The 27,469-nt window shown below is 39.6% G+C and overlaps 1 protein-coding gene across 1 annotated transcript in view; it reads right to left on the bottom strand.

Annotated features, from left to right (window-relative positions):
• The window catches only part of Iml1 (GATOR complex protein Iml1), a 596,567-nt gene that overhangs the window by 53,830 nt on the left and 515,268 nt on the right, over nt 1-27,469 (bottom strand). The window contains 1 exon segment of the mRNA XM_067107292.1: nt 4,335-4,523. Coding sequence (XP_066963393.1) covers nt 4,335-4,523 — 189 coding nt within the window.

The raw sequence follows: 27,469 nt of genomic DNA, 5'->3' as shown, positions 1-27,469 counted from the left end.
CACAACAGGGACAAGAACCCACAAACCAGAATACCCCGATGGAGACGTCAGGACAGCCTCACGCTGTCATCAAAGATGAGCAGCTCGTGGTCACACGACTACTCATGGTCACACTCCACCCCTACGTCGTGCTCCACTTCGTAGGCGTGCTCCAATTTGCTGCTCAAAAACTCGACCAACGTCGACTCCAAAAACTGCCTGCTGCTGCTGCCACAACCGCTACCTTCGCTGCCCTACCAGACCCGACTGAAGACAGAAACACGGCAGCTCACCAACGAAAACATCAAAACAAAAAAAAAAACTTGAAGGTAAGGAGGCAGCAATCCACAAAAGGGAACGAGCGGGGAACCAGCAGTTCCCGCAAAACCATCACTTAACGTGACACCTCCCCACCTAAAAGAAAAAAAAAAAAGATTATTTTTTTTTTTACACTCATACTCCCCTCCAATGCCGCAACAACCCCGCCAGCCAAAACAGAGCCGCCCTGTCACGGTTGCCATTGTAACGACCCGAGTGGGCCGTTATGCAGGTTCTTTAACATACTCAGGACGGGGCTGTCATGACTGACGGCAGATGCAACAAACAAAGGAGGGGAAAACAACAAAAACAATAAAATGAGCTTAAAATTAATTTATTTACAAGATTTACAAGTGAGTCAGGTCTGGTAAAAAGATAAAAACCCTAAATACAAGAAAAACCAAAAGGCAGCACTAAACAAAATCAAGTTAAATAAACAAAAAAAGTAGCTTTAAAAAAAAGGCAAAAATAAACAACAGCAGGCAGAAAAAAAAATACCAAACATACGTCCTCCATCGGGGCACCAAGACAGCCCTCAGCTGCACAACAGGGACAAGAACCCACAAACCAGAATACCCCGATGGAGACGTCAGGACAGCCTCACGCTGTCATCAAAGATGAGCAGCTCGTGGTCACACGACTACTCATGGTCACACTCCACCCCCTACGTCGTGCTCCACTTCGTAGGCGTGCTCCAATTTGCTGCTCAAAAACTCGACCAACGCCGACTCAAAAACTGCCTGCTGCTGCTGCCACAACCGCTACCTTCGCTGCCCTACCAGACCCGACTGAAGACAGAAACACGGCAGCTCACCAACGAAAACATCAAAACAAAAAAAAAAACTTGAAGGTAAGGAGGCAGCAATCCACAAAAGGGAACGAGCGGGGAACCAGCAGTTCCCGCAAAACCATCACTTAACGTGACAGCGCCAAACCGGAAAAAGTTTTTTTTAAAAAATCACAGCACGCTTAGTTTTTTAGAATAAAAGTTCATTTTTGGCTACTTTTTTTTTGTCATTGCCTGAAGTTTAGTATGCAACCATCAGAAATTAAACAAAATATCATTATCATATATAAATATTGAAATATATGACAGCACGAAAAAAAATTTCATATATAATTGTATACAAATTGCACTGTGAGCAAAACGGTTAAAGCTAACAAGTTATCTTTTTTCTTTGTATTGTACACTAAATTGCTATGATTTTGGTATATAACAAATTGTAAAACGATCAAAGCAACACAGAGAAAATATTATCACAAAATGATGCATGAATTCGTAACGAGCGGACGTAAAAAAAAGTTTTTTTTAAAAATTCACCATAAATCGAAATATTGTGCTAGATACTTCCCGTTTGTTGCAAAGTGAAGGTAACTGATTAAATATTATTAGACTGTAAGTGTTTTAGCTTACAATTGCAGTTTTCGACCATTTCGGTTGAGTTAAAGTTGACCGAAGGTAGAATTTTTTCTATTTATCATGATTTATATGAAAATATTTCAAAATTGATAAAAGCTACAACCATGAGTTATTTTTGTTTTATTCTACATGAAATTGCACACATTTTCATATATAAAACTTTATGTAATGACTAATATAAAATGGTGCAAACATTACGACAAAGTGACGAAAGAATTTCTGAGATGTTCGGCTGAGTTACCGCGCGGACATAAGAAAGTTTTTTCAAAAATTCACCATAAATCGAAATATTGTGCTGCAGACTTCTCATTTGTTGCAGAATGAAGGTAAATGATTGAATATTACTAGAATGTAAGAGTTTTAGCTTACAATTGCATTTTCTCGACCATTTCGGTTGAGTTAAAGTTGACCGAAGGTTGAAATTTTGGCACTTATCGTGATTTATATGAAAATATTTCAAAACTGATAAAAGCTATACCCATGAATTATTTTCTGTTGTATTCTACATGAAATTGCACACATTTTCATATATAAAAGTTTATGTAACGACTAATAAAAAATGGTGCAAACATTACGACAAAGTGACGAAAGAATTTCTGAGATGTTCGGCCGAGTTACCACGCACGGACGTATGGAAAATGTTTTTTTTTTTTCAAAAAATTCACCATAAATCAAAATATTGTGCTACAGACTTCCAATTTGTTGCAAAATGAAGGTAAATTATTGAATATTACTAGAATGTAAGAGTTTTAGCTTACAATTGCATTTTTTGACCATTTCGGTTGAGTTAAATTGCGTTTTTTTACCATTTCGGTTGAGTTAAAGTTGACCGAAGGTTGAAATTTTGGCACATCGTGATTTATATGAAAATGTTTCAAAACTGATAAAAGCTACAACCATGAGTTATTTTCTGTTGTATTCTACATGAAATTGCACACATTTTCATATATAAAAGTTTATGTAACGACTAATATAAAACGGTGCAAACATTACGACAAAGTGAGGAAAGAATTTCCGAGATGTTCGGCAGAGTTACCGCACGTGGGCGTAAGGGAAAAGTTTTTTCAAAATTCACCATAATCGAAATATTGTGCTAGAGACTTCCAATTTGTTGCAAAATGAAGGTACATAATTGAATATTACTAAAATGTAAGAGTTTTAGTTTACAATTGCATTTTTCGACCATTTCGGTCGAGTCAAAGTTGACCAAAGGTTGAAATTTTGGCACTTATTGTGATTTATATGAAAATATTTCAAAACTGATAAAAGCTACAGCCATGGGTTGTTTTTTGTTGTATTTTACATGAAATTGCACACATTTTCATATATAAAACTTTATGTAACGGCTAATATAAAACGGTGCAAAAATTACGACAAAATGACGAAAGAATTTCTGAAATTTTCGGCCGCATTACTGCGCAGACATAAGGAAAAAGTTTTTTTTCAAAAATTCACCATAAATCGAAATATTGTGCTAGAGACTTCCAATTTATTGCAAAATGAAGGTAAATGATTGAATATTACTTTAATGTAAGAGTTTTAGCTTACAATTGCGTTTTTCGACCATTTCGGTCGAGTCAAAGTTGACCGAAGGTTGAAATTTTTTGTAGTCGACGTACAGTACATCCACTCGTCACCCGACAGACAATTTTGGTCGACTCACGATATGTCCAGTCGGCATTTAAGGGTTAATTGGTGATCAGATAGCTACTACCATGAATATCACCCATAGCTAGGCAATCTTGATTTTGCATGGAGATTTTCTTGTTCTCAGGAACCTTTCTGTGTGATGGGTTCCAAAAACATTGCACCCAGATCAAATGGCGCAATGAGCTGATCTTTCATGTTGTTATTCTTAACAAGACCAAAGCGGATGAAGAGGCTTTTACGAGTCGAATTGTAACTGCTGATGAGACATGGATTCATCAATGTGCTCTTGAGAGTAGGATGTAGTTCAAACAGTTGCTTCCTTGTGGATCTTAAAATTCAAAGCAGAGAGGTCAGCACAAAAGGTAATGGCCACCAGTTTTTGTGATTCATATGGACTGATACTATTAAATTTTCTTGAAGGACAAAGGACTCTCACAGGAAGTTACTACACAAGGACTTTAAGAAGACTGAAGGCAGCATTGGCTGCAAACCAATGAAAAAAGTTACACAGCGGAGTATTGTTTCTTCATGACGATGCCCCAGCACAATCTTTAAGAGCAATCAGGGATGTTCTTCTTCAAGATTTTCGATGGGAAATCTTACCACACCTATCCTACAGCCCCGATCTTGCCCCATCAGACTTCTTTCTATTACCAAAACTCAAAGAACATCAAAGAGGACCCTGGTTTGGAAGCAGTAATGAAACCAGAGCTACTTCTAAAATCTGGTTCTAAACGAGGAATGCTGAGTTCCTTAGACAAGGATTGAATGGATGGAAACTCTGTCTTGAGAAGTGCAGTGATCAAAAAGGGAACTACACTGAAAAATAATGTCTTCAAGTTTGTACATTTTTAATTAATAAATGAGTTTTTTAAAAATTCAGTGAACTTTTTGACTATCCCTTTTATATTATGATATATGAACCCAGTTGAATATTACAAAACTTTAATAGATAAATTATACATACTTAAGCGTCCTTTCCATAGAACCTGCGGAGGTAATTCAGGATGAAGGAATGTAGGGCAGGTCACAGGTGGTGAGACAGAAACGGGTGTTTGTGGTGGGGCAGCTGAAGGTTTTGCATTTAATGGTTCTACTTCCACTTCATGCCACTCATTGCGGTAGGTGCAGGAGTCAAGTGTAACTTGGTCTTGTTCTGAAAAATATATATGGCACTTTATTCACTCATAAAGTCACAGAACACTTCCTAGTTACACCTTTAAAGTCCATGGACATCACCTCAAGTATGGCAATCACAATATTTTGCGTATGGAAATGAAAATTAATGTTAAACACCCATTAAACTACTTTATCTCCACTCTTTCAAGAACCAGATGCTCATATACATCTCAAAAAAGATGTACTTGGTAGTTTCTCTGTAATAAAAAATCAATGTTTGTGTGTTTAAGACAACAATGTAGACAGACATGAAATGCACTAAATTATTTTAACTATGAAATGCTTACTGAGAACTTGGAATTATATTAAACATGGAAGAAAGTGAAATTCTTACTTAAGGAAAATATAACCATGTTTAGTAATGGAATATGGTTGTGACTTTATAACATGAAATCATTCCATTTTCTTCAATGCTATCCAAGAGTATGTGATACATTTTCAGATAATTTATTATAACTTCACCAATAAAATCCAAACTTAATTCTATAACCATACAATGATAGAACATAAACAAAATAGTAATATTTTACTTATTGAAAGAAATAAGTTGTTGAAACTTAAACAAGTAGCTCTTCATTTCACAGAACAATGACTTTTGGAGATGGCATTTTGAGGACTGTGTACAGTTGACCCCCACTTATTTGCGGTTCAGCATTCTCAGCTTCACATATTCGCAGATTTTTCTGTGGAACATATCTCCAAATTATTCGCCAAAAATTTGCTTATTCGCGGATTTTTTCGTGGAGCAATATTCACTAATTACTGTATTTTCATTTTATTTTCATGACTAAATACATTTTTTCTGATAAAAAATTGATTTACTAATTTTCAAATATTAATATTAATGTAATCACAGTAAAATATCCATAAAATGTTAAAGTGAAATCCCTCAATACTGATCTATTATCATTGTAATATGTACTGTAGAAAAAAAAAACCATCCCTACATTTGTAATTAATTTACTGATGTAACCATAACTCAGTTTACCTCCTCTATCTCCCTATCTCCATGAGGACACACTATTGGCTGGAAGGGTTGTTAGTAGCCAATCACACAGCTTATAGCTCGGATGCTTTGTGCATGTACTGTCGCTATTGTATGAGTTGTTTTTTTGTTCTCTCTCTCTCTCTCTCTCTCTCTCTCTCTCTCTCTCTCTCTCTCTCTCTCTCTCTCTCTCTCTCTCTCTCTCTCTCCGTCTTTAATGAAATATGAATTACCGTAAAATGGTCTAAATTCAGACATAGAGGGTAATTTCGGACATTTTGGATAAAATGTAAAAATGCATTGTTCTGGAAATGCATTTAAGTATTTAGGAAAAATGAAAATGTAGGCAGTTAGGAGATTTGTTGCTGAATCATATTATGCAGTATTGATGGAGGAAACATGAACCTATGTACATAAAAAAATTTTCAAATTCAATTAAGAAAACGCTTCTACTTTTTTTTACCCTGGAAAACTTTACTTGCTCAAGAGAAAAGACAACTGTTGTGTGAGCATGGGCAGGGACATTTTAAAGCAAAGCTATGGTAGATAACACATAAGTGATTTTACCAAATGTTCATGTGTAGTCATCTGACAGTAACAAAAGTAAGATTACTTTTTTTTTTTGCAGGAAAAAAAGTGTAACTTCAGACATAAAGTAAAAGACATGTAACTTCAGACACATAAGTGAAAACTGTAAAAAAAAAAGTCCTTAAACAGTGCAGAACATAATTACGCCATTACCAAAGAAAAAGCTGGCCCGAATGGCAGGAAGAAAATATATTGCCAACATATCAAAAGAAAAATTGGAAAAAAGCTAAAAGTGATGTGGAAAAAAAAATTGAGTGTACGTGCAGCTGCAAAAAAATGGAACTTAGGTAAAAGCACCTTGCATGATTACATTAAAAGCATCCACACTAAATCAGATGGACGACAAAAAGTTCTCAGTCATGAAGAGGAGTCTCTATTGTGTGAGAGAATAATAACTTTGGCTGACTGGGGCTTCCCTCTGGATATATTGGATCTCAGGATGCTTGTGAAGGGATACCTTGAGAAGCGCGGGATAACAGTGTCTCGCTTTAAAGACAATACTCCAGGTCATGAATGGGGTCTCTCATTTCTGAAAAGGCACAAATCAAAGCTCTCAAGATGATTGTCTAAAAATATCAAGACCCAGAGAGCTAGAGTAATTACTGCGGTACTAAAAAATTCTATGACAATTTGAAAGTAACCTTGAATGGATTCCCTCCAGAAAATATAATTAACTATGATGAGACTAATCTCACTGATGACCTGGGAAAAAAGAAAATAATAGTTAGGAGAGGCATTAAATACCCTGAAAGGGTCATGAACACAACCAAGTCTTCCATATCAGTAATGTTTTCAGGAACAGCTTCAGGTCATTTATTACCACCTTACATTGTTTATAAAGCTGTCCACCTTTATGATACCTGTACAGAGGGGGGACCACCAGGGACTAGGTTTAATAGATCACTCAGTGGATGGTTTGAGGCTTGCAGTTTTGATGACTGGTTTCACTATTATCTTGCCTTATGCTAGAGAAAAAGAAGGTAAAATTGTTCTGATAGGGGATAACTTGGCAAGCCATATCAGTCCCTCTGTAATTGAAACATGTGAAAAGAATAACATTTCCTTTACTCTGTTACCCCCTAATTCCACCCATTTAACACAGACTCTGGATATTGCTGTATTCAGACCATTGAAGAGACACTGGCATTCAATGCTAGAAAACTTTAAGAAAACTACTGTGGGAAGGCTTCGAAATGCTTTGCCAAAAGACTGCTTCTCTTCTCTTCTGAGTGAAATGATGGACAAAATAAAAGGGTCCATAAAAGATAACCTTCGAAGTGGCTTCTGTAAAAGTGGCATTTATCCCCTAAATCCAAATCAGGCTATATCCCGCCTTCCAGAAGAACCCACTGATAACACTACAACAGACACTGCAGCATCTATGCAGGCACTAGATACTTCTGTAATAGATATTTTGAAGGAAATGAGGCATGGCACTCAAGGCACAACATTGAGCATAACAGGACATGGGTCCACAAGAAAGAAGAAGCAGCTGAATGTAGAACCTGGGCAAAGCTTATCAACAAAATCACTAAGAAGAATGGACAAGGATGATGATGATGAAATTGATTTGGATGACCCAGGGCCACAAAACCCACAATCAGATTTGTCAAATGGGGACCCAACATCAACAAAGCAACCAAGTCGTGCCATCTCTTCCAGATTCCCTAGAGGAAAGGTGAAACCAAAGCCAGCTGAAGAAGAAACCTCTGTCCAGGATCCCAAAGAAGGGACAAGTAAGATGATGCAGCCAGGAACTTCAGGAACCTTTACCCAAAACTCTTATATGCAGCATCTGAGTACATCAAGCAGAGAACAAAATATTACTTATACAGGAGAAATTAAGCCTTTGGATTGGGTAATTGTAAAGGTACCTTTTGATAAAAGAGCAGGAGGTGAATTAAAGTTTAGATACTTTATTGCAGTTATTGAAGAAGTAGTATCAGAATCAGAGATTAATGTTAGGTTCTTGAAATATGTAAAAGGAACAAGTCATACATTTGTAAATCCTAAAATAGATGATTACGGTGAAATTTGTAAGGAAGACATCATAAAGGTGTTGTCAGAGTCGACTTTTGATTCCAAATGTCGCATGATTTTTAACGTAGATGTAAATCTCTGGCCAAAGTAGTATAAGTATGGAGATGAAGTATATGAGAATTTTTTAACCAAATACATTTCAGTTACTGGTATTTCTTGCTTAATTTTGTAGTGAAGAAGTTCACTTTTTTGTTTAGATTTAGTTATTACAAACAAAACAAGAGTATTTATTTTATAGCCTCCTCGCACTAACTTGGCGGAGAAGCCCCGCCCACTACTGTAACTGCTTGGATTGCAGGGTTCGTCAGTATTGTATCTATTTCGAATTTAATCAATAACAAGCATACAAAATATAGCATATTACAAAATCTTGATGTAATATATAAATTTCTATTCTTTCTGCATAGTTGCTGTCACTGAAACACTTGTCATTGTATAAAAAACGAAGAAAAAAAACAAGTGCAACTGTATGCAAAGAAAGGGGAGGCATGCTGGTTAATGGAACAGCCATTGACATCAACAAATTTCTGATATTTTTCATCCCATTTGAAGGTAAATACTTACATAGCTTCATATATTTACATATTTAATTTCCTGCGTAATCTAACACAGAGTAAAGGTGTCTTTTTATATTTATATTCGTAACGAGCGATCGGAGGAGGAAGATCAGGTAAGCATTACCCACAGTAGGTCTATTAATAATTTTTGCCAGCTCTCCAGTTCCAATCCAGTTAAGGGCCACATGTGTCCGTAGATGGTTGGTTAGGAATGGAAGGTTTGATCCAGTTCAACAAAGATGGATAAACTTTCAGAAAAGTGTTAGATATCTCCTAACAAATAGTGAAAAAAAAACTGGTCTAAAATGAGGCATTTTCTTCCATCCGTTTTGTTCTATTTATTTTTTGTATTTTACTTTTATCTTTGTTTTTCATCCAATGGCAATATTGAGTACCAGTATAGGATTTTATCACATAGCTGAACTAGAGTTACTAGAGTGCTTGTTCCATATGTAGTCAAACTCAGAAATCATCGCTAGAATTTAGAATACTTGGAGATAGTTGCGGTTCACAGATCGGTTAGGCTATTTACTAAAATTCCTTGGTTAAGTGGTTGAATCTTGTGGAGCCGACTGGTAGCCACGTATGGGTCTAGCTCCAATAATTGTATAAACCAAAGAATTATATCTCTTCTTTATTTACCCTTTGTTTTATGCGACTATACATTTAAGCAATTATATTATGAGGTTTGTTTATGAATTTATGCAGTTGTATTGTAAATGAACCCGTAAGCTATAGGCCTATATGTGGTTAATTGCCTTCGTTTGCTAACATTCACTTTTAAATTATAACTTTAACGTTATGTCATTTTAATACATGTTTCTTGGCATATAGGAAAGATACATACATATGATTTTTTGACATATATTTCCCGATTCAGTATTATTATTTTTCAATGAATACATTAAAAATTATACAGCTTTTATATTTCCCCTTCAATTAGCTTGAAAATAGCATAAAATTTACATAGTCCTATAGCATATTAATTTTAGATCACCTTAAACCAAAGAGTATTGCTCTTACGATTAAACCCAAACATAAATTCAAATACAAATTAAAGATTAGTAAATCAGTAAAAATAATTCTTTGTGTTGTCGCCAAAACAATGGCTGTTCAATTAACCAGCACGCCTCCCCTTTCTTTGCATACAGTTGCACTCATTTTTTTTTCTTCGTTTGTTTTTATACAATGACAAGTATTTCAGTGACAGCAGCTGTGCAGAAAGAAAAGAAATTTATATATTACATCATGACTTTTGTAATGATATGCTATATTTTGTATGTTTGTTAATGATTAAATTCGAAATCGATACAATACTGACGAATCCTGCAAGCTATGCAGTTACAATGGTGGGTGGGGCTTCTCCACCAGGTTAGTGCAAGGAGACTATAGTTCTCCTTGCTACAAGCCAAAGAATGGTATTTTATTTTGTTTTTTTATTTTTTAAAGTTCAAAGAAGTTTTAGTTTTATATTTCTTGCTATATAACCTACCAGCATTTGTATTAGGAGTGTGCATGCATGTGTGTGTGTGTGTGTGCGTGTGTGCATGTATGTGGAGTGTGTGTGTGTGTATGTGTTTATCATGAGTATTGTAATATAAACCATTGATCATCTGTGATGTAGTACATAAATATATGAGGAAATAAAAACTGATATGCGTGTGTGTGTGTGTCTGAGAGAGAGTGCGTATATGCGTGTAAGCACATGTGTCTTTGATGTTAGGATATGGACACACATTGATTTAATTTATTTTCTTGTATTATATGACTAATAATGAAGCTTTTGTAAGGTTATTGTTGCAATGGTCCCACCAGTTTGCAAAGTTAACCCTTTCATATCTGTATAGTTATCACATCACTGAGGGCACATGAGCCCCGATGTGTCTGGGAGCGCTTCGACAGTGCGAAAAAATAATTATTTCGAAAATTCAGCAAAAATATAAATTTTATGCCAACAACGTTCATTTTGCTGTCCTTTTTTCTAAATGTTTATATTTTATGGTGGAATAGTCAGAATAAGAGTCCCAGCCCTCTAAATACAAAAAATGTGAGTTATTGCACGAAAAAAAAAAAAAAAAATCTTTATTTATTTTCATATTTTCGTTAAGAACCAAAAACTATGAATGTCAGGCGAATGAATTATTTTTTATGAGAATGCCAACAAAATTCTCTAAATATCGACATATAAAAGAATGGAAAACGAATAAGTCCAGCTGGTGAAAAATTGATAGAAAAAGGGGAAGAAACAGAGCGCTCTGCCCGTATGGTGAGAATTATCGCTAGAAAAAGATTTTTTTGAAGAGCCTATCTCGGTTATTTTTCATAGAAATTACTTTGTAAATATACGAAAATGTAGAGGAAAAGTTGAAGAATAATGTGAGAGTCAAGAAAATGGCTTTGGTAACGACAACAGTTTCATTTTGACGTTATAAATTGATTGAAACGAAAAAATGTTACCGTTGTCAACATTATCGTTCGTAGCTCAAAAGCTATAACAGTTAGGTGAATGGATTATTTTTATGAGAAAGCCAACAAAATTCTCTAAATATTGATATATAAAACAATGAAAAACAAATAAGTCCAGTTGGTGAAAAATTTATAGAAAAGAGGGTAAGAAACAGAGCGATTTGCCCATGTATGGTGAGAATTATCGCTAGAAAAAAGTTTTTTTTGAAGAGCCCTATCTCGGTTATTTTTCATAGAAATTACTTTGTAAATATACGAAAATGTAGAGGAAAAGTTGTAGAATAAAGTGAGAGTCAAGAAAAATGGCTTTGGTAACGGCAACAGTTTCATTTTGACGTTATAATTTGATTGAAACGAAAAAAAATGTTACCGTTGTCAACATTATCGTTCGTAGCTCAAAGGCTATAACAGATAGGCGAATGGATTATTTTTTATGAGAAAGCCAACAAAATTCTCTAAATATTGATATATAAAACAATGAAAAACGAATAAGTCCAGTTGGTGAAAAAATTTATAGAAAAGAGGGTAAGAAACAGAGCGATTTGCCCGGCGTATGGTGAGAATTATCGCTAGAAAAAAGTTTTTTTTGAAGAGCCCTATCTCGGTTATTTTTCATAGAAATTACTTTGTAAATATACGAAAATGTAGAGGAAAAGTCGTAGAATAAAGTGAGAGTCAAGAAAAATGGTTTTGGTAAAGGCAACAGTTTTATTTTGACGTTATAAATTGATTGAAACGAAAAAAATGTTACCGTTGTCAACATTATCGTTCGTAGCTCAAAGGCTATAACAGTTAGGCGAATGGATTATTTTTTATGAGAAAGCCAACAAAATTCTCTAAATATTGATATATAAAACAATGAAAAACAAATAAGTCCAGTTGGTGAAAAAATTTATAGAAAAGAGGGTAAGAAACAGAGCGATTTGCCCGGCGTATGGTGAGAATTATCGCTAGAAAAAGTTTTTTTGAAGAGCCCTATCTCGGTTATTTTTCATAGAAATTACTTTGTAAATATACGAAAATGTAGAGGAAAAGTTGTAGAATAAAGTGAGAGTCAAGAAAAATGGCTTTGGTAACGGCAACAGTTTTATTTTGACGTTATAAATTGATTGAAACGAAAAAATGTTACCGTTGTCAACATTATCGTTCAGAGCTCAAAAGCTATAACAGTTAGGCGAATGGATTATTTTTTATGAGAAAGCCAACAAAATTCTCTAAATATTGATATATAAAATAATGAAAAACGAATAAGTTCATTTGGTGAAAAAATTTATAGAAAAGAGGGTAAGAAACAGAGCGATTTGCCCAGCGTATGGTGAGAATTATCGCTAGAAAAAAGTTTTTTTTGAAGAGCCCTATCTCGGTTATTTTTCATAGAAATTACTTTGTAAATATACGAAAATGTAGAAGAAAAGTTGTAGAATAAAGTGAGAGTCAAGAAAAATGGCTTTGGTAACGGCAACAGTTTCATTTTGACGTTATAATTTGATTGAAACGAAAAAATGTTACCGTTGTCAACATTATCGTTAAGTAGCTCAAAAGCTATAACAGTTAGGCGAATGAATAATTTTTTATGAGAAAGCCAATAAAATTCCTAAATATTGACATATAAAAATGGAAAACGAATAAGTCCAGTTGGTGAAAAAATTGATAGAAAAGAGGGTGAGAAACAGAGCGCTCTGCCCGGCCTATGGTGAGAATTATCAAAGAAAATTTTTTTTTTTTTTTGAAGAGCCCTATCTCGGTTATTTTTCATAGAAATTACTTTGTAAATATACGAAAAAGTAGAGGAAAAGTTGAAGAATAAAGGGAAAGTCAAGAAAAATGGCTTTGGTAACGGCAACAGTTTCATTTTGACGTTATAAATTGATCGAAACGAAAAAAAAAGTTACCGTTGTCAACATTATTGTTCGTAGCTCAAAAAACTATAACAGTTAGGCGAATGAATTATTTTTTTATGAGAAAGCCAAGAAAATTCTCTAAATATCGACATATAAAAAAATGAAAAACGAATAAGTCCAGTTGGTGAAAATTGATAGAAAAGTGAGTAAGAAACAGAGCGCTACTGCCAGGCATAAGGTGAGAATTATCGCTAGACATTTGTTTTTGAAGAGCCCTACCTCGGATTTTTCATAGAAATTACTTTGTAAATATACAAAAATGTAGAGGAAAGGTTGAGGAATAAAGTGAGTCAAGAAAAATGGCTTTGGTAACAGCAACAGTTTCATTTTGACGTTATAAGCTGTTCGAAACAAAAAAAATGTTACCGTTGTCAACATTATCGTTCGTAGCTCAAAAGCTATAACAGTTGGGTGAATGAATTATTTTTTATGAGAAAGCCAACAAAATTCTCTAAATATCGATATATATGATAATGAAAAATGAGATTCAGAGCCCTGCCTAAAATCCAGACATCTCTTACGTGATGCACTAACAAATTTCCGCTAGTTTTACCGTAAAAACTTTGCGAAAGCATGTTGGAGACTGTTCTCGATTGACGTCGCTGTATGTAAACAGCCACACGTGTTTACCCAGCCTCGTACGCATGGTCTCTGACAGAAGTGTGGCCTGTCAGGCCTGCGTGGGTGCGATCAGCTGATGTCATTGTGAGAATTTTACTACGCCATGGATTTATGACGCAGTAGAGGAACTAAAAATTTATAGAAAATAGAGGATACCAAACAGAGTGTTTCCAATAATGTAATCCTACATTTTATAAAAAAAATGTAAGATACGAGAGAGAAACGTGGGTAGGATCAGCTGATTTCATTGTGGGAAATTTACTATGCCAGGAATTGCGCATGCGCAGTATAGGCACTGCTTGCCTGGCGTGTCGATGCCTGAGTTACACGGTCCAAGGTATGCTTTAGCCTATGGAAACCACCAACTGTCCGAAAATAAAAAAAATTTACCCCTACCACACGCAAAAAATGTCGGTAAATTTTACGTTCAATTACGTCAGTCAGACAAGAAGGGGGTAGGGGTTATTAAATAATATGACGTCAATTGGGCAGGAAAGGGTTAAGCAACAGAAAATATCGCTTTAATTTTAGCAATATGTGAATGCCCAGAGATATTTTTTTGTGATTTTTTTTGCTTAGAGAAGTTTTTACATGATCTGTGATTATTTCTATTATGAAAATATGTGATAACTATGTGATCTAATGCCTAGTATTAAATAGTGAAATTATAGTTGAAAAAAGAAATATTTTTCCTGTTATTTTTCTAAACAGGGTCATAGTGACCATGCATGTTGGTCTTTTACTTTTTGCATTTTTTAAAAAACTTCAAGGGTGTCCAAAGTAACCATGTGCTGTCCGAAATTATCATACATTTGCTGTATATAGAGTTATAATGCTAAATTAATAGGTGTCCGAAGATAGACAACCCTGTCCAAAGTTAGCTGAAATCACTGATAACTTCGGACACCCTAATATTGTTTTGTTGAGTTCACATCACAAACACTAATTTTTTTTCTTTGTCAAGAGTTGATTGGCATTTTGCCAGGCTATCCATTGACACCAAAAGAATTTTATTAGTTTAATTATACACGAAGTTATGCAACAAAAACTAAAAAAAATCGTCCAAAGTTAGACCATTTTACAGTACTGTACCATTAACATAAAAATATGAAAACTAAAACTCCAGGAAGTTCAGGAAGCTATCGAATGAGCATGTGCATACATATGTACATGTTACAATCTTTTTTTATATGCTTTGACATAGGCTCCATGACGACACGCAATTGATTGGAAGGGTTGGAAGTAGCCAATCACACAGCCTGTATTTTTGTTCTCTCTCTCTCTCTCTCTCTGTTAATGAAATATGAATTACTGTATCATAAACATAAAAATATGAAGCTAAAACTAAAACTGTATGAGAGAAAATGGTTGTGCCTGAATACAAGGAGATATGACTAGTTTTCACACATAGCTGTAAGCCATATATTTTTGAGGGTAATATTGTAAGATGACTTTTAAATATTAATTTTAGGATGATAGTTTAAGGTACATTTGGTGTTTGAACTATTAAAACAGGCAGTTATAAACATTTTTAATGGGGGTCTTTGGTGTCTGAACTATTAAAATAGGCAGTTATACGCATTTTAAGAGGGGGTCACGTATTCGTGGATTTTAGCTATTCATGGGTGGTTGTGGCCCTTATCCCCCGTGAATAATGGAGGTCAACTGTATATTCAAAAGCCCGAGATTTGGAAAAATTACTTATTGCAAAGAAATCTTTCAACAAAATACTAAGGTAAACTGGACCTTAGAGAGGTAAACCACTCTTGAAATACATGTATTGCACTTTCAGTATTAAGTCTCTTTAAATAACCACTTTTGAACTTGAGTTTTGTCACAAATTCATTACTTACAATTTAGTCCAATCTGATGTCTGAATTTCCATGACACACTATTCCCAATTCAAAAGAAAATCAACAGCTGGTCAGGTATGTAAGGGCTTCACTTCTTGCACACTTAGTCTGCTGATACTATACTTCCATTTTCCTAGACTTTAGACTGTCATTTCATTAGTACTTATATATTCGATCTTTCTCTGATCACATGAACATTTATTCCTTTCAACCTCATCTTTCTCTTTTGTGAATTAAAAAAAAAAAGGTTTTGGGAAAATTCCAGAGAAAGTTTTTCCATCTCCAGCTGGTATGATTTCAGTCTTTTCACTGCCATCTATTTTTTTGAGGGGTGATCTGAGGGAATTGCTGCTTCATTATCCTAGTGTTGTTGGCATTGGCATTTACTTGGTGCTAGTAAGTGATCCTAACATGCAATTTACTAGTTACTAGTTATACAATAGTTAGCTTGCGTCATTTCATTCTTAGTTGTTTATGCTTCTCATCTAAAATTATGCTTACAAAAACTTTTTTTTGTAACTACTGCAAACATTTTAGTATTTTCTGGAGGGTTAAATATCTTTTCTCCCTCTTTCTCCATATTCTGCCATATTTTTACTTTTTCACTTTACACTGTGATTTTTTTGCCTTTGCACATTTCTATATATAATGAAGTTTTCATTAATATTTTGCTTTAATGCAGCTTCAATTTCTTATTTGGTATGTTTTGTGTTATTCTAAATAATAATAATAATCATTGCTTTACAGAAAAAATATTTATAACAAGTATCAGATTTCATGTTACAGTATTTGTATATTTTATACTTATATTTCTGAGTCCAGTCCCGTGTCAGCCGGTGAAATTCCATTACAGCACGAATTTCTAGGTATAATATGCTAGATATACCAGAGAAAAAGAGCTTTCAGGAAAGCTGGGGTTACTACCCCCAGTCGAGCGTCTTCTAGGAAGACGTCGGTATAAAGAAGGGTGAGTGAAATACCACTACCACGGAAACATACTCGAAAGATCTCTCCTATCAAAACCCCGAACAGAGCGGTGAGCCGTTACAGCCCCTACACTCAACACCCGCCAGGACGGCGACACCAGCGCCACCTACCTCATTCCATTTTCTAGCACGTGATAACTATCTTTTGATTTTGTGTGCTCGTGCCTTTTTGTGGAATTTTCCATCTTTCATCATGTCATCGAGCAGCTTTACTATCTCCAAGTTAAGTACTATGTTATAGTGGGGTTTTTCGTTCTTTATTTGGCTGTTTTGGTCTCATTTTATATATAATATTGAGATCTTATTATGACGCCACGGCGTCCCCCGCCAGCCATGTCGACCACGAGGCGACCCCATCAGTTTCCTTCTGTTGGAGTTGTCTCATTGTCGTTATAGATTATATATATATTTTGCCCCATGGTTCTCCTCCTGGCGGGTTTCCTGCGGTGGCACCCCCCCTTTTTTGGTAATTTACATAAATTTGGCCTACCGGCCCTTTTGAGGTGATGCCCCGTCCAGGTTCCCCCCCTCCAGGTTGGGTTCCCTTTTATTTTAGTCTGTATTAGGCTATTATTATTTTATTCTTGGCGATAGTGCTCTCAGTTCGTTTATATTTCATCGTTTACCTCCTCGTGGTGGCAGCAGCCTTAGATCTAACCGTTGCCCCGGGGTAGGCTACGCACCCTATTGAGCACATTTTTATTTCATGTTTTTGTGTGATGGTTTTTTAGTGGAGTAGGTTATTGCTTCCATCCCCTTGCCCTCGGCGTGGAAGTCCATCAGGTTGAGGGAGTTTTAGTTGCTGTTTCCTCCGGGGTCGTTTTTTGGTGGGCAGAGTGAGCCCCTTAGTTCTCTTCCTTCCTTTAGGGGAATAGAGTTCTTTGGATGTGTCTCCTCTAGGCTATTCGCCTTCTTGCCCCCTCTTCTCGTTCCCGGTTGGTTCTCGGCACAAAATTTCTCTCCTTGTTTGTTCCTCCTCCCCTCCGTACTCCTGCCCTTTTCCTAGCCTATACTAGGTTAATTAGGCTGTGCCTAGGCAGGAGTCGGGCATCGAGGCTTGGTCGCTCCCCTTTCCTAGTAGTAGGCCACCCTCCTATCACAGTTCCCATAGACCCAGTTCATTCTTGGAGTGGTGTAGTGCAGTTGAGCGGGTTATATGTTTCCCCCGTCTCCTGTTTCGTAGCCTACCATTCTCCCCTACTCCACCCACTCCCCCCCCCACCCTTCCAGCTTTGCTCTACTCGTGCGGGTGACGCTAGATGGCGTTTTCTCCGAGTTCAGGGACTTCTCTATTTGGTAGAGGGATTCGCTCCCTCCCATACAGTCCCTCGCATCGCTGTGTTGGGTTAGTGATTCGTTCACTCGTAGCTCGAACGTGTTCGAACACTCTATCCCGCGCTCCTCCCGCCCCGTCGGGCTACTCGGCTGGGTTATTATTTTTGCTCCGGTTTATGTTAAAGATACAAGCATCTGGCCCACCTTGTTTCTCTGGCGGGGTAGTAGCGAAGAGGGATTTATTTATTTATATAAGGGGAGCGGATCCCTCCGGTCTCCGGAGCATTTCTATTTACCGTCATTACTTTATGTTATTACATGATATACGTATTTAAATATAAATATTTTTGTTATCTTCGGAGTACTCTCCTTAGTTTTATACGTGAGTCTGGTTCTACGCCAGGGGGTTCCGCCGTTAAATTTACAAGCAACCCCTGCGGCGAGTTCCTGTTATCTCATTCCTTCCATTCCCCGGAGTATTCCGGGGTCTGGAAGTCTTGCCTGCCACTCTGTGTATTTTGGAGCTTATTGGCCTAGTTTATTAAAAGGTATTTCTTCTCCACCGGAGTATTCCGGCTGCAGTTGAAATTCCCGGCCTTGCCAGCTTTAGATTGCTTAGAGTGGTAGGTTCATGTTCGTTTTCCACTTACAGACTGTTCGCTGTGAGGAGCCGGGGTGTACCGCGTCACTGCAACAACCTTACGGTCACGTAGTGTGCCGGACCCACGCTGGTTGCGCGGTCCGGCTCGACGACCTGGTAGTCTGGCACCCCGATGGTTGTGAGGTTTGCTTCGCCTTGTGCGCAACCATCCAGGATGAGTCGGTAAGTGACAACCTTCCTCCGTTTTATGCTCCTCATTTTGAATTTTGTTTATGTGGTTTCCGGACTGTTTTTTCACCCTTAGCTAATTGCTGGCTTTCTTTCAGGCGGACGAGTCCTCTAAGAAGTCGGCCTTGGAATCTCTCCGGGCCTGGGTGGCTGGGTTTGGAAGGAATGTTCCGTCGGGAAGCCCTACGTCCTCGACGCCGGTTGAGGACCTGCTCTACCCCGCGCACAAGTGGCGGCCGCAGTGCCAGAAGATCTTTCCACCCCCATCATCCAGCAGATCCGGGATGCGACCCAGCCACCCCAAGTGGATATACTTTACTCGAAAGTTTCAGAGGACGTCGCCGCCTTGAACTTAGACCTCGAACCCATGGCTACTGAGCAGGACCAGGGGGTAAGTAGCGAGGTAGGTGAGGTTGTTGGGGCGGGCGCCCTTTGATTCCCAGCTTCTTCAATATCTTCCTTTTCAGGTTTTGGGAAGTCTTCCTCCTTGGGTGATAGGGCTCCATCAGCTATCCCCAAGTTGAAGTTGAAGACTTCATGGAAGGCGAAGGGCTATAAGTCCTCGTCCTCCAAGAAAGCATCGCCTTTCCCCCCGTCGAAGGTTAAGGTCTCAGCACCTGTAGCCTCCGGGAGCAAGTCTAGTTCCTCCGGCAAAGGCGCGAGTAAGAGGGCAACAAGATCAAGCCCTCCTCGCCAACCTGCCTTTGACGAGGAGACCTTTGCGAAAGAAATGTTCCAAAGGTTCTCCGAGGACTTCAATGACAAGTTTAATCAAATATCTGAAAAGTTTGCCACGTATTTACAATAAGATTTCTGAGAAGTTTGCCTCTTATGACAACATGCTGGCGGGAATAGCCAACCCACCCCAGCCGAACCCCAGTATGTCATTCCCGACACGGCGGAACTCCCGCCTTCGATCTTGGCAACCCTTGGCGTTTAAGCCCCTCCGGGCCATCCAACACGATGGCAAACTGACTATTGAAGGTCTTGGCACGAGACGGTTGGAGGAGTTGGAGTTCTTCCCGCCGATCTTTTGCCCCGTATCCAGGCTTCGTAAGGTTGACAGAGGAAGCTTGGATACGTTCGGATAAGGTTCCCAGGAGACCGTCATCATCCCCAGGGACCAAGCTCAGTCGTCTCTCCTGCGCACTCTGACGGACTGGCAGGCAGACAACACAAAGTTAACTCCTTTCAAGGGCAGCTTTACTATGTTTGCCCTGGGAGACAACTTACCAACTCCCTGTTTGAACAAAGTCACCTGGCTACGGCCCGAGCGTGCTTTGATGGTAATCCGTTACCGCAGCTAAGGGAAACAGACCCCACTTCCCTGGTGTTCCCGGAAGTGATGAGTTCTGGATGGATGCTCCGTCCACCTTCACGGTCGGGAAGTTGGACCCCTCTGTGCTTCCTCACAGTTTAGTGAGGAACTCCCCAAGCTGCCGGAATCTTTGCTAAAGGCGGAGTTTGATGCCCGGACTAAGCTAGCCCGGTCCCTGAACTCCGTCTGCCTCACAGAAGCCACTGCCGTCTCCTCGCCGACGAGCCCCTTTTCCAGGTCTTAGCTAAGTCCCTGTTAGCTGGCTTTCAGTCTGACCTGTTTGAATTCATCATGGCCAGACTGGAATGTAGGAAGTTCGTCTTCGCAAACGCTACTATCCGTCACGAGCCTAACAAGCTCGTAAAGAGCTCGATCTGGGGACCTAACCTCTTCCCAGAAGAAGAGGTTACGAACGTCATGACGGAGGCTACAAGGGCCAACCAGAGTCTGCGCTCTCGCTGGGGCATCCCCACCTACAAACGCAAGACCCCTGAATCTGGCGGCCCCCAGACGAGAGGAGGCAAACGTTTTAGGAGACATAAGAGGCCCCACCAGCAGACGGTAGTTCAAGCCGTCCCAGTCTCGGCAGCGGCACAGCCCTCCACTTCAAAAGCTCTCCCCCAACAATATGTGCTGGTCCAACCAGCTCATTCCCTTGCTGCGCCCTCGTATGTTACTTCACCAGCTTACAACCCCACCTACGAGGGCCGGGGTTACTTTCACGGCCTTAACAGAATCGCAAGGGGGGGAAGAGGCAGGGCCCCTCACAGAGGGAAGGCGAACACCACCCCAAGGGGGAAAACCTGGACGTGGTAGAGGAACAAACCCACTCCTCCCACTGAGAAAACACAGGTAGGTGGTCGCCTCTATTGGTTCAGGGACCAATGGACCTTCAGCCCTTGGGCACACAGTATTGTGTCCAAAGGTCTGGGTTGGAGTTGGATCAAGGAACCTCCTCCTCCGAACAGGTTTTACCAGCCACCCTCATCAATCCTACGAGATTATGTGGCAGAATTGCTCAACAAACGAGCAATAAAGAAAGTAAGGCACCTAAAATTTCAAGGCAGGTTATTCAGTTCCCAAAAAAGACTCAGATCAGCAAAGAGTGATCCTGGATCTGTCGCGTCTAAATCTCTACATACAATGCGACAAATTTCGCATGCTTACAATAGCTCAGGTACGGACTCTACTTCCGCGTGGAGCCGTCACCACCTCCATCGATCTTTCAGACGCTTATTATCACGTCCCGGTTGCACGGAACTTCTCTCAGTTCCTCGGTTTCAGACTCGGGAATCAAGCCTACTCGTTCAAGGTCATGCCCTTCGGCCTAAACATTGCGCCCAGGGTATTCACCAAGCTGGCGGACACGGTAGTTCAACAACTCCGGTCCCGAGGGATATCCCTAGCAGCGTATCTGGACGATTGGATAATTTGGGCACCAACAGTTCTGGAGTGTCAGAAGGCTACGACCATAGTCATCAACTTCCTAGAATTGTTAGGTTTTCAACTGAACAGACAAAAGTCCCGCCTGACTCCGGAGTCCCGGTTTCAGTGGCTGGGCCTACAGTGGGATCTGTCTGCTCACACGTTATCTCTCCCGCCTCCCAAGAGGAAGGAGATAGCATCTCTCACCAGAAAATTTCTCAAAAATCAATCGGCATCCCGCCGATCCCAAGAAAGGGTCCTTGGGTCCCTTCAATTTGCCTCAGTGACAGACCTGCTCTTAAAAGCGAAACTAAAAGACAAACAGAGTGTGGCGGAGTCGAGCCAATGTCAAGCTCAGAGACAAGGTCTCCTCCATCCCTCGAATCTTGAAAACAAGACTGCGGCCTTGGACCTTAGTCAAGGGCCTCTCCAAGTCAGTTCCGCTTCAGTTTCCCCCTCCGGCACTAGTTGTCCACACAGACGCTTCCCAGCAGTTCCATATAAACACCCTGAAGCTATGGCGGTCTTTCTAACTCTAAAGAAAATCCGCCCCCCCAACCGGATTCATATCAGGTTGGTATTGGACAGCGCAGTGGTAGTTCATTGCATCAACAGGGCGGCTCCAAATCAGGTCGAGTAAACCAAGTAATGGTTGCTATCTTCTCCCTGGCGAACAAGCACGGCTGGCACCTGTCAGCCACCCACCTAGCGGGGTGCGGAACGTGGTGGCGGATTCCCTGTCCAGGACTACTCCGTTGGAGACGGAGTGGTCCCTGGACACGGAATCTTTCAAATGGATTTGCCGCCAGGTTCCTGGTCTCCAAGTGGATCTGTTTGCGACAGAAAGCAACTTCAAGCTCCCCTGTTATGTGGCCCCCAACCTGGACCCTCAGGCGTACGCCACGGACGCAATGACAATAGATTGGAACAATTGGGAGAAAATTTATCTATTCCTCCAATAAATTTACTGTTGAAAGTATTACACAAACTCAGGACATTCAAAGGTCAACTAGCCCTAGTAGCCCCCTACTGGCCGAAGAGCAATTGGTTCCCTCTTCTTCAGGAACTGGGACTGCGGAGTCTTCGGTTCCCAAGCCCATACTGACCCAGACAGTACAAACCAAGACTGTGTCAGCTTCCTCAAGAATTCAGAATGCCCTAGTTTTATGGACTTTGTAAAATTCGCAGCCCAAAAAGGGGCAAACATTGACCCTGTCAACACTCTATTTCTTGAGTCAGATAAAAGAGATTCTACTCTTAGACAATATGATTCAGCAGTCAAAAAGTTAGCCTCCTTCCTGAAAGCATCTGAAGCCAAGATCATGACGACTAATTTAGGAGTATCTTTCTTTAGATCACTGTTTGAAAAAGGCCTTGCTCCGGCCACTATTACCACAGCCAAGTCAGCCCTGAAGAAAGTATTCCTATACGGCTTTAAAATCGACCTTACAGATTCCTATTTTTCATCCATCCCCAGAGCATGCGCTCGTCTGAGACCCGTATCACGCCCACATTCCGTTCGTGGTTTCTCAATGACGTCCTTAAGTTAGCATCAGAGATAGATAACTTTCAATGCTCTTATCAGGATCTGTTAAGGAAGACCTTATTTCTGATTAGCTTGGCCTCAGGTGCTAGAATCTCAGAGCTGTCAGCTCTCACTAGAGGTGATAATTTTGTGAACTTCCTCCCTTCCGGAGAGGTCCTCCTTTCCCCTGATCCTAGATTCTTAGCCAAAACGAAGACCCACAAGACAGGTGGTCTCCTTGGAAGGTGGTGCCCTTCCACAAGACCAGTCTTTATGTCCAGTTCATACACTTAAATCTTACCTTTTAAGAACTCCACAGAGTAAGTCGGGTCCTCTTTTATCAGGGAGAAAGGTGGTACTCTATCACTGAATGGTATAAGACAACAAATTCTGTATTTTAATAAACAAGCCAACCCAGATTCAGTTCCTAAGGTTCATGATATTCGAGCAGTTGCTACCTCCATTAATTACTTTCATAATATGGATTTCTCAGAATTGTCTAAATACACGGGTTGGAAATCACCTCTAGTGTTTAAACGCCACTATTTAAAATCGCTCGAAGCCCTGAAATTTTCTACCATAGCTGTGGGAAGTGTCATCTCCCCACCTTAACCAATCATATCCTTATCCTCCTTTCCCCCCGCCCGCCTGCCTCATTTACTTCTCTGCTTGTCCTCCTGGTTGATCATGCCTCACTGCCTTGCTCCTCATATTGATGTAATTTGTCTCTGTTGACTGGAAACTGTAATCTGACATGTTACGATTGTGTTTTCTTGTGGGGTACTGGGCGGTTTTTATTTTGCTCCATGTACCCCAGATATATGTATATGCACTGTGTGTTTTGCTTGCTAATTGGTTGATCTCTTACGTGTTTAGCTTAAGTTTGCGTGTGTAGTTTTAAGATTATATGTGCCATTTGAAATTGTATACACCATTGTACCTATCCAATTTCGTGTAATATTGTACTTTAGTAATGTTGAGTGGTTTTGGGGAACCCTTCCCCGTCGTGCTGGGGACCTCCCCTGATCTTTCTAGTCTTAAGTCTTTGATGTGCCTTAGGTTTAGTGTTTTTCTCACATGTAAGAGATTCCCTCATTAAAACTGCTTTCGTAATTTATGTTTTTTCTTCAGATTACCCAGTTTCCTCGTAGTTTGCAGCCTTGGCATGATTCTCTGTCACTATTTCACCGGCTGACACGGGACTGGACTCAGAAAAGGGATTTTGACAAAGGAAAAATCTATTTCTGAGGAAGGTCCCGTGTCACCCGGTGACCCTCCCTGACTCACCTATGGCTCCCCCCCCCTTTTTTCTTGCACATGCCAAGTCTGGGGTTAGTGCTAGCATGGAATGAGGTAGGTGGCGCTGGTGTCGCCGTCCTGGCGGGTGTTGAGTGTAGGGGCTGTAACGGCTCACCGCTCTGTTCCGGGGGTTTTGATAGGGAGAGATCTTTCGAGTATGTTTCAGTGGTAGTGGTATTTCACTCACCCTTCGTTATACCGACGTCTTCCTAGAAGACGCTCGACTGGGGGTAGTAACCCCAGCTTTCCTGAAAGCTCTTTTTCTCTGGTATATCTAGCATATTATACCTAGAAATTCGTGCTGTAATGGAATTTCACCGGGTGACACGGGACCTTCCTCAGAAATAGATTTTTCCTTTGTCAAAATCCCTTTTTCATGCTTTCACAATTTTGTGTAGTAAAGTTTTGCAGTTTTCTGCAAAATACAGAAATTCTATTTCACATAAAATATTGTGGATACTAAGCATCACATAACTGTAGGTGCATTTATAGTTCTGACAAAAGACCAATTCAGTTGTGTTTTTCATGGTCTAAGTAGTTCTTGCCATTCATTTTCCTTGCTTATCAAGTCAGTAACCTTCCTTTTGGTTGCAAGTTTCATGTAACTAGTTTCCTTTGAGATGGTTTCCCTGTTTCCATTTGCTCACTTGAACAATTTTGCCCCTTGATGCCATTCAGAATATTAATTCTTCATTTCATGCTTCTACTTCGTCTACGTTTTCCAAGCTATAAAGCCTAAGACATGGGCCAGAGTCATCTTGATATCAATGATGAGGAAGCAATAGAATGCAGCAGTGACCAAAACTAGCTAACTATAAGAGCCTGCACTAAACAAGGGAAGCTAGTTAACCTTAGGATAAACAGTGAATGCCAAGGGTAGCAGTGACTGATGGCAGAGATCAACAAGAGTACCATGAGCACAGGAGCTGCTCTAATGGACCCATGAAGGAAGAATTTCTACTTCACCAACAAAATTTAATAACTTCCCTTTCCAGGAGCAATGCTACAGGTACCTGTGAGCTCTTGGATCAAGGACTGAGCTCATTACATGCCACTTCTACTCCATACTACAACACATCTGAGAATTCTTACAACCAAAGTCAAGTTCACAGCAGAGGCACAATACTGACATGATCCAGACTTTAGATCACCTGTCAACTCTCGCATCAAGAATGCATCAAGGGTTATGCTACAAACAGGAAACACAAGGTAATATGACAGTGAATCCTTGCACTGAGTATCAAACTCATATGAAGGAATTCTTGAATCTTGCATTGATAATCAGGCTCATGATAGGAGCTATGATAGCAACTGGAACTAAATGAATGGACACACCTAAGACCTCATGCAACAGGGTTTAAGTATGTGGCACAGCCAAGCACTTAGTAATAATAGGATCCATGTCAGAAACCGTTTTTCACAGCAAGAAGAATGTTGGCAATGGAGTCATGTTACTTAATACTAGATGACCTAAGCTCATTTCAGAAATTCTGGTAAGTTATATACAGTAAGTAATTTAAAAAGATCACTAAGCTAAATACCTTGGCTCCTGAAAAGCTTGCCAGAGGAGCCATTCTAGTAAACAAGACACTTGGCAATGCCAGAAGTCAAGACTCTTGAGTGATATTTCAGCAAGTTTATCCATTGTCAATGGACAGAGCATGAAATTTACCCTAAAACAGCCCAAAATTTCTCAATATCTGCATTGCCTTCCTCAACTAGAAATTAAGTTTTTATCCTCCAAACCACCCAGAAAGGTTGGATTCTTTAAGGTGAACCCTCTAACCTAGGACTGGACATCAGCTTCTTTGGCCACATTGCCCAACACATCCAGCATGAGACATTATGTGCATTTCTCCTCCTTCTTTGGTTTAGCTAATAGCTTCAGAGGTGGGCATCATTCACTGATTCATAGAGTTCTTGGCCATGTCAATGAAAGGAGAAAGCTTAGGATGATTACCTATCTTTGAGGCATGTGCACCAACACAATCTTATACTAGACAGCTAACATCAGACATTGCAAGAGGAGATAAGCTCTTGGGATTCCTTGGGCTTATCCTTTTTCTGGACCTTCCACACCTCTGGCTGACACACATAACTGTACATACATGTACTGTTTGGTGCAAGACATGGTGAAGAAACCACATACAACTGATTTTAACTGTTTGGAGACCTACAAGAACTTAGGGGTTCAACTAAGAATAGTCCTCCAGAAACAGATGCTAAGGTATGGTTGCATGGGGATTTATGAACAGCCAGCACAGTTCCCATCTTTCAGCAGTAGGATGCAGCATGTACCTCTTCATGGTATTTGCAACAGGAGAATTTTAACTGCATTCCAAACTGGAAGAGCAGTTACTTCAACAACAAAAAATCTACTGGGAATGGCAGGAGCAAGAGACTAGAATGGTTCTTCACCTCAGTCTCTCTGGAGCTTATCATCAGGACTTGGAAGGGCAATAAGTATTAGGTGGTATCTTCTTTGGTAACTCTGTTTTCAGTTACCCAGCATTCATCCTGTTTCTACCATCTCTTGAACCAGCAGAATTTTGGGCACAACTAAATTTATAGGCTAGGAGGAAGACATTCTTAGAACTTACTACAAGGAATCTTATGTAGAATGAGAATACTTTTGAGCCCGGTTTTATCTAAAGGATGAAAAGATCCAGAGGATTTTGTGGCAAATTTAGATTTGGCAGGCTTTAGTCTCACAGTAGGGCAGGAATCCTACAGAACATCGACCTCCACATCAAGATCTGGGAATAGTGCAGTCTTTCTGGTCCCTCACTTTCATGTGTCACAAGAGCAAGACAGGTCGAATAAGACAACATTTACAGATACTGTGCTTACCCATAGGGTTGAAGGCAACATGCGAGTTACTTGTCACTACTGTCATCAGGACAATGGCCAAAAATATGAAACCTTAACTGAGGTCTACTCCAAGAGCACAGTATTGTTATAGTCAGACAAAGAAGGAGGATCAAGGCCTTCCCTCACATAGTTCAGTACAAAACCAGGCATCTGCATGAAATCATCGTTTGTTTCCCCACCTCCCAAAAACCCAACATACGTCTGTGCTTTCTCAAACCCAATAGACTGGAGGGTTACCATTCTCATACGTACATTTTGAGATCTGGGAATCAATACATTGCCTTCTGACAGTCTGAGTGGTACCAAATAAGATGGTGCACCAATGTTTTTCGCTGATAACTCTGGTTGTACTGAGATGTTATTCTCTCATTGAGTTTTCCAGCT

The sequence above is a fragment of the Macrobrachium rosenbergii genome, chromosome 8, assembly GCF_040412425.1.
Source record: "Macrobrachium rosenbergii isolate ZJJX-2024 chromosome 8, ASM4041242v1, whole genome shotgun sequence".
Lineage (NCBI taxonomy): Eukaryota > Metazoa > Arthropoda > Malacostraca > Decapoda > Palaemonidae > Macrobrachium > Macrobrachium rosenbergii.
This window is presented reverse-complemented; position numbering and strand designations above follow the sequence as displayed.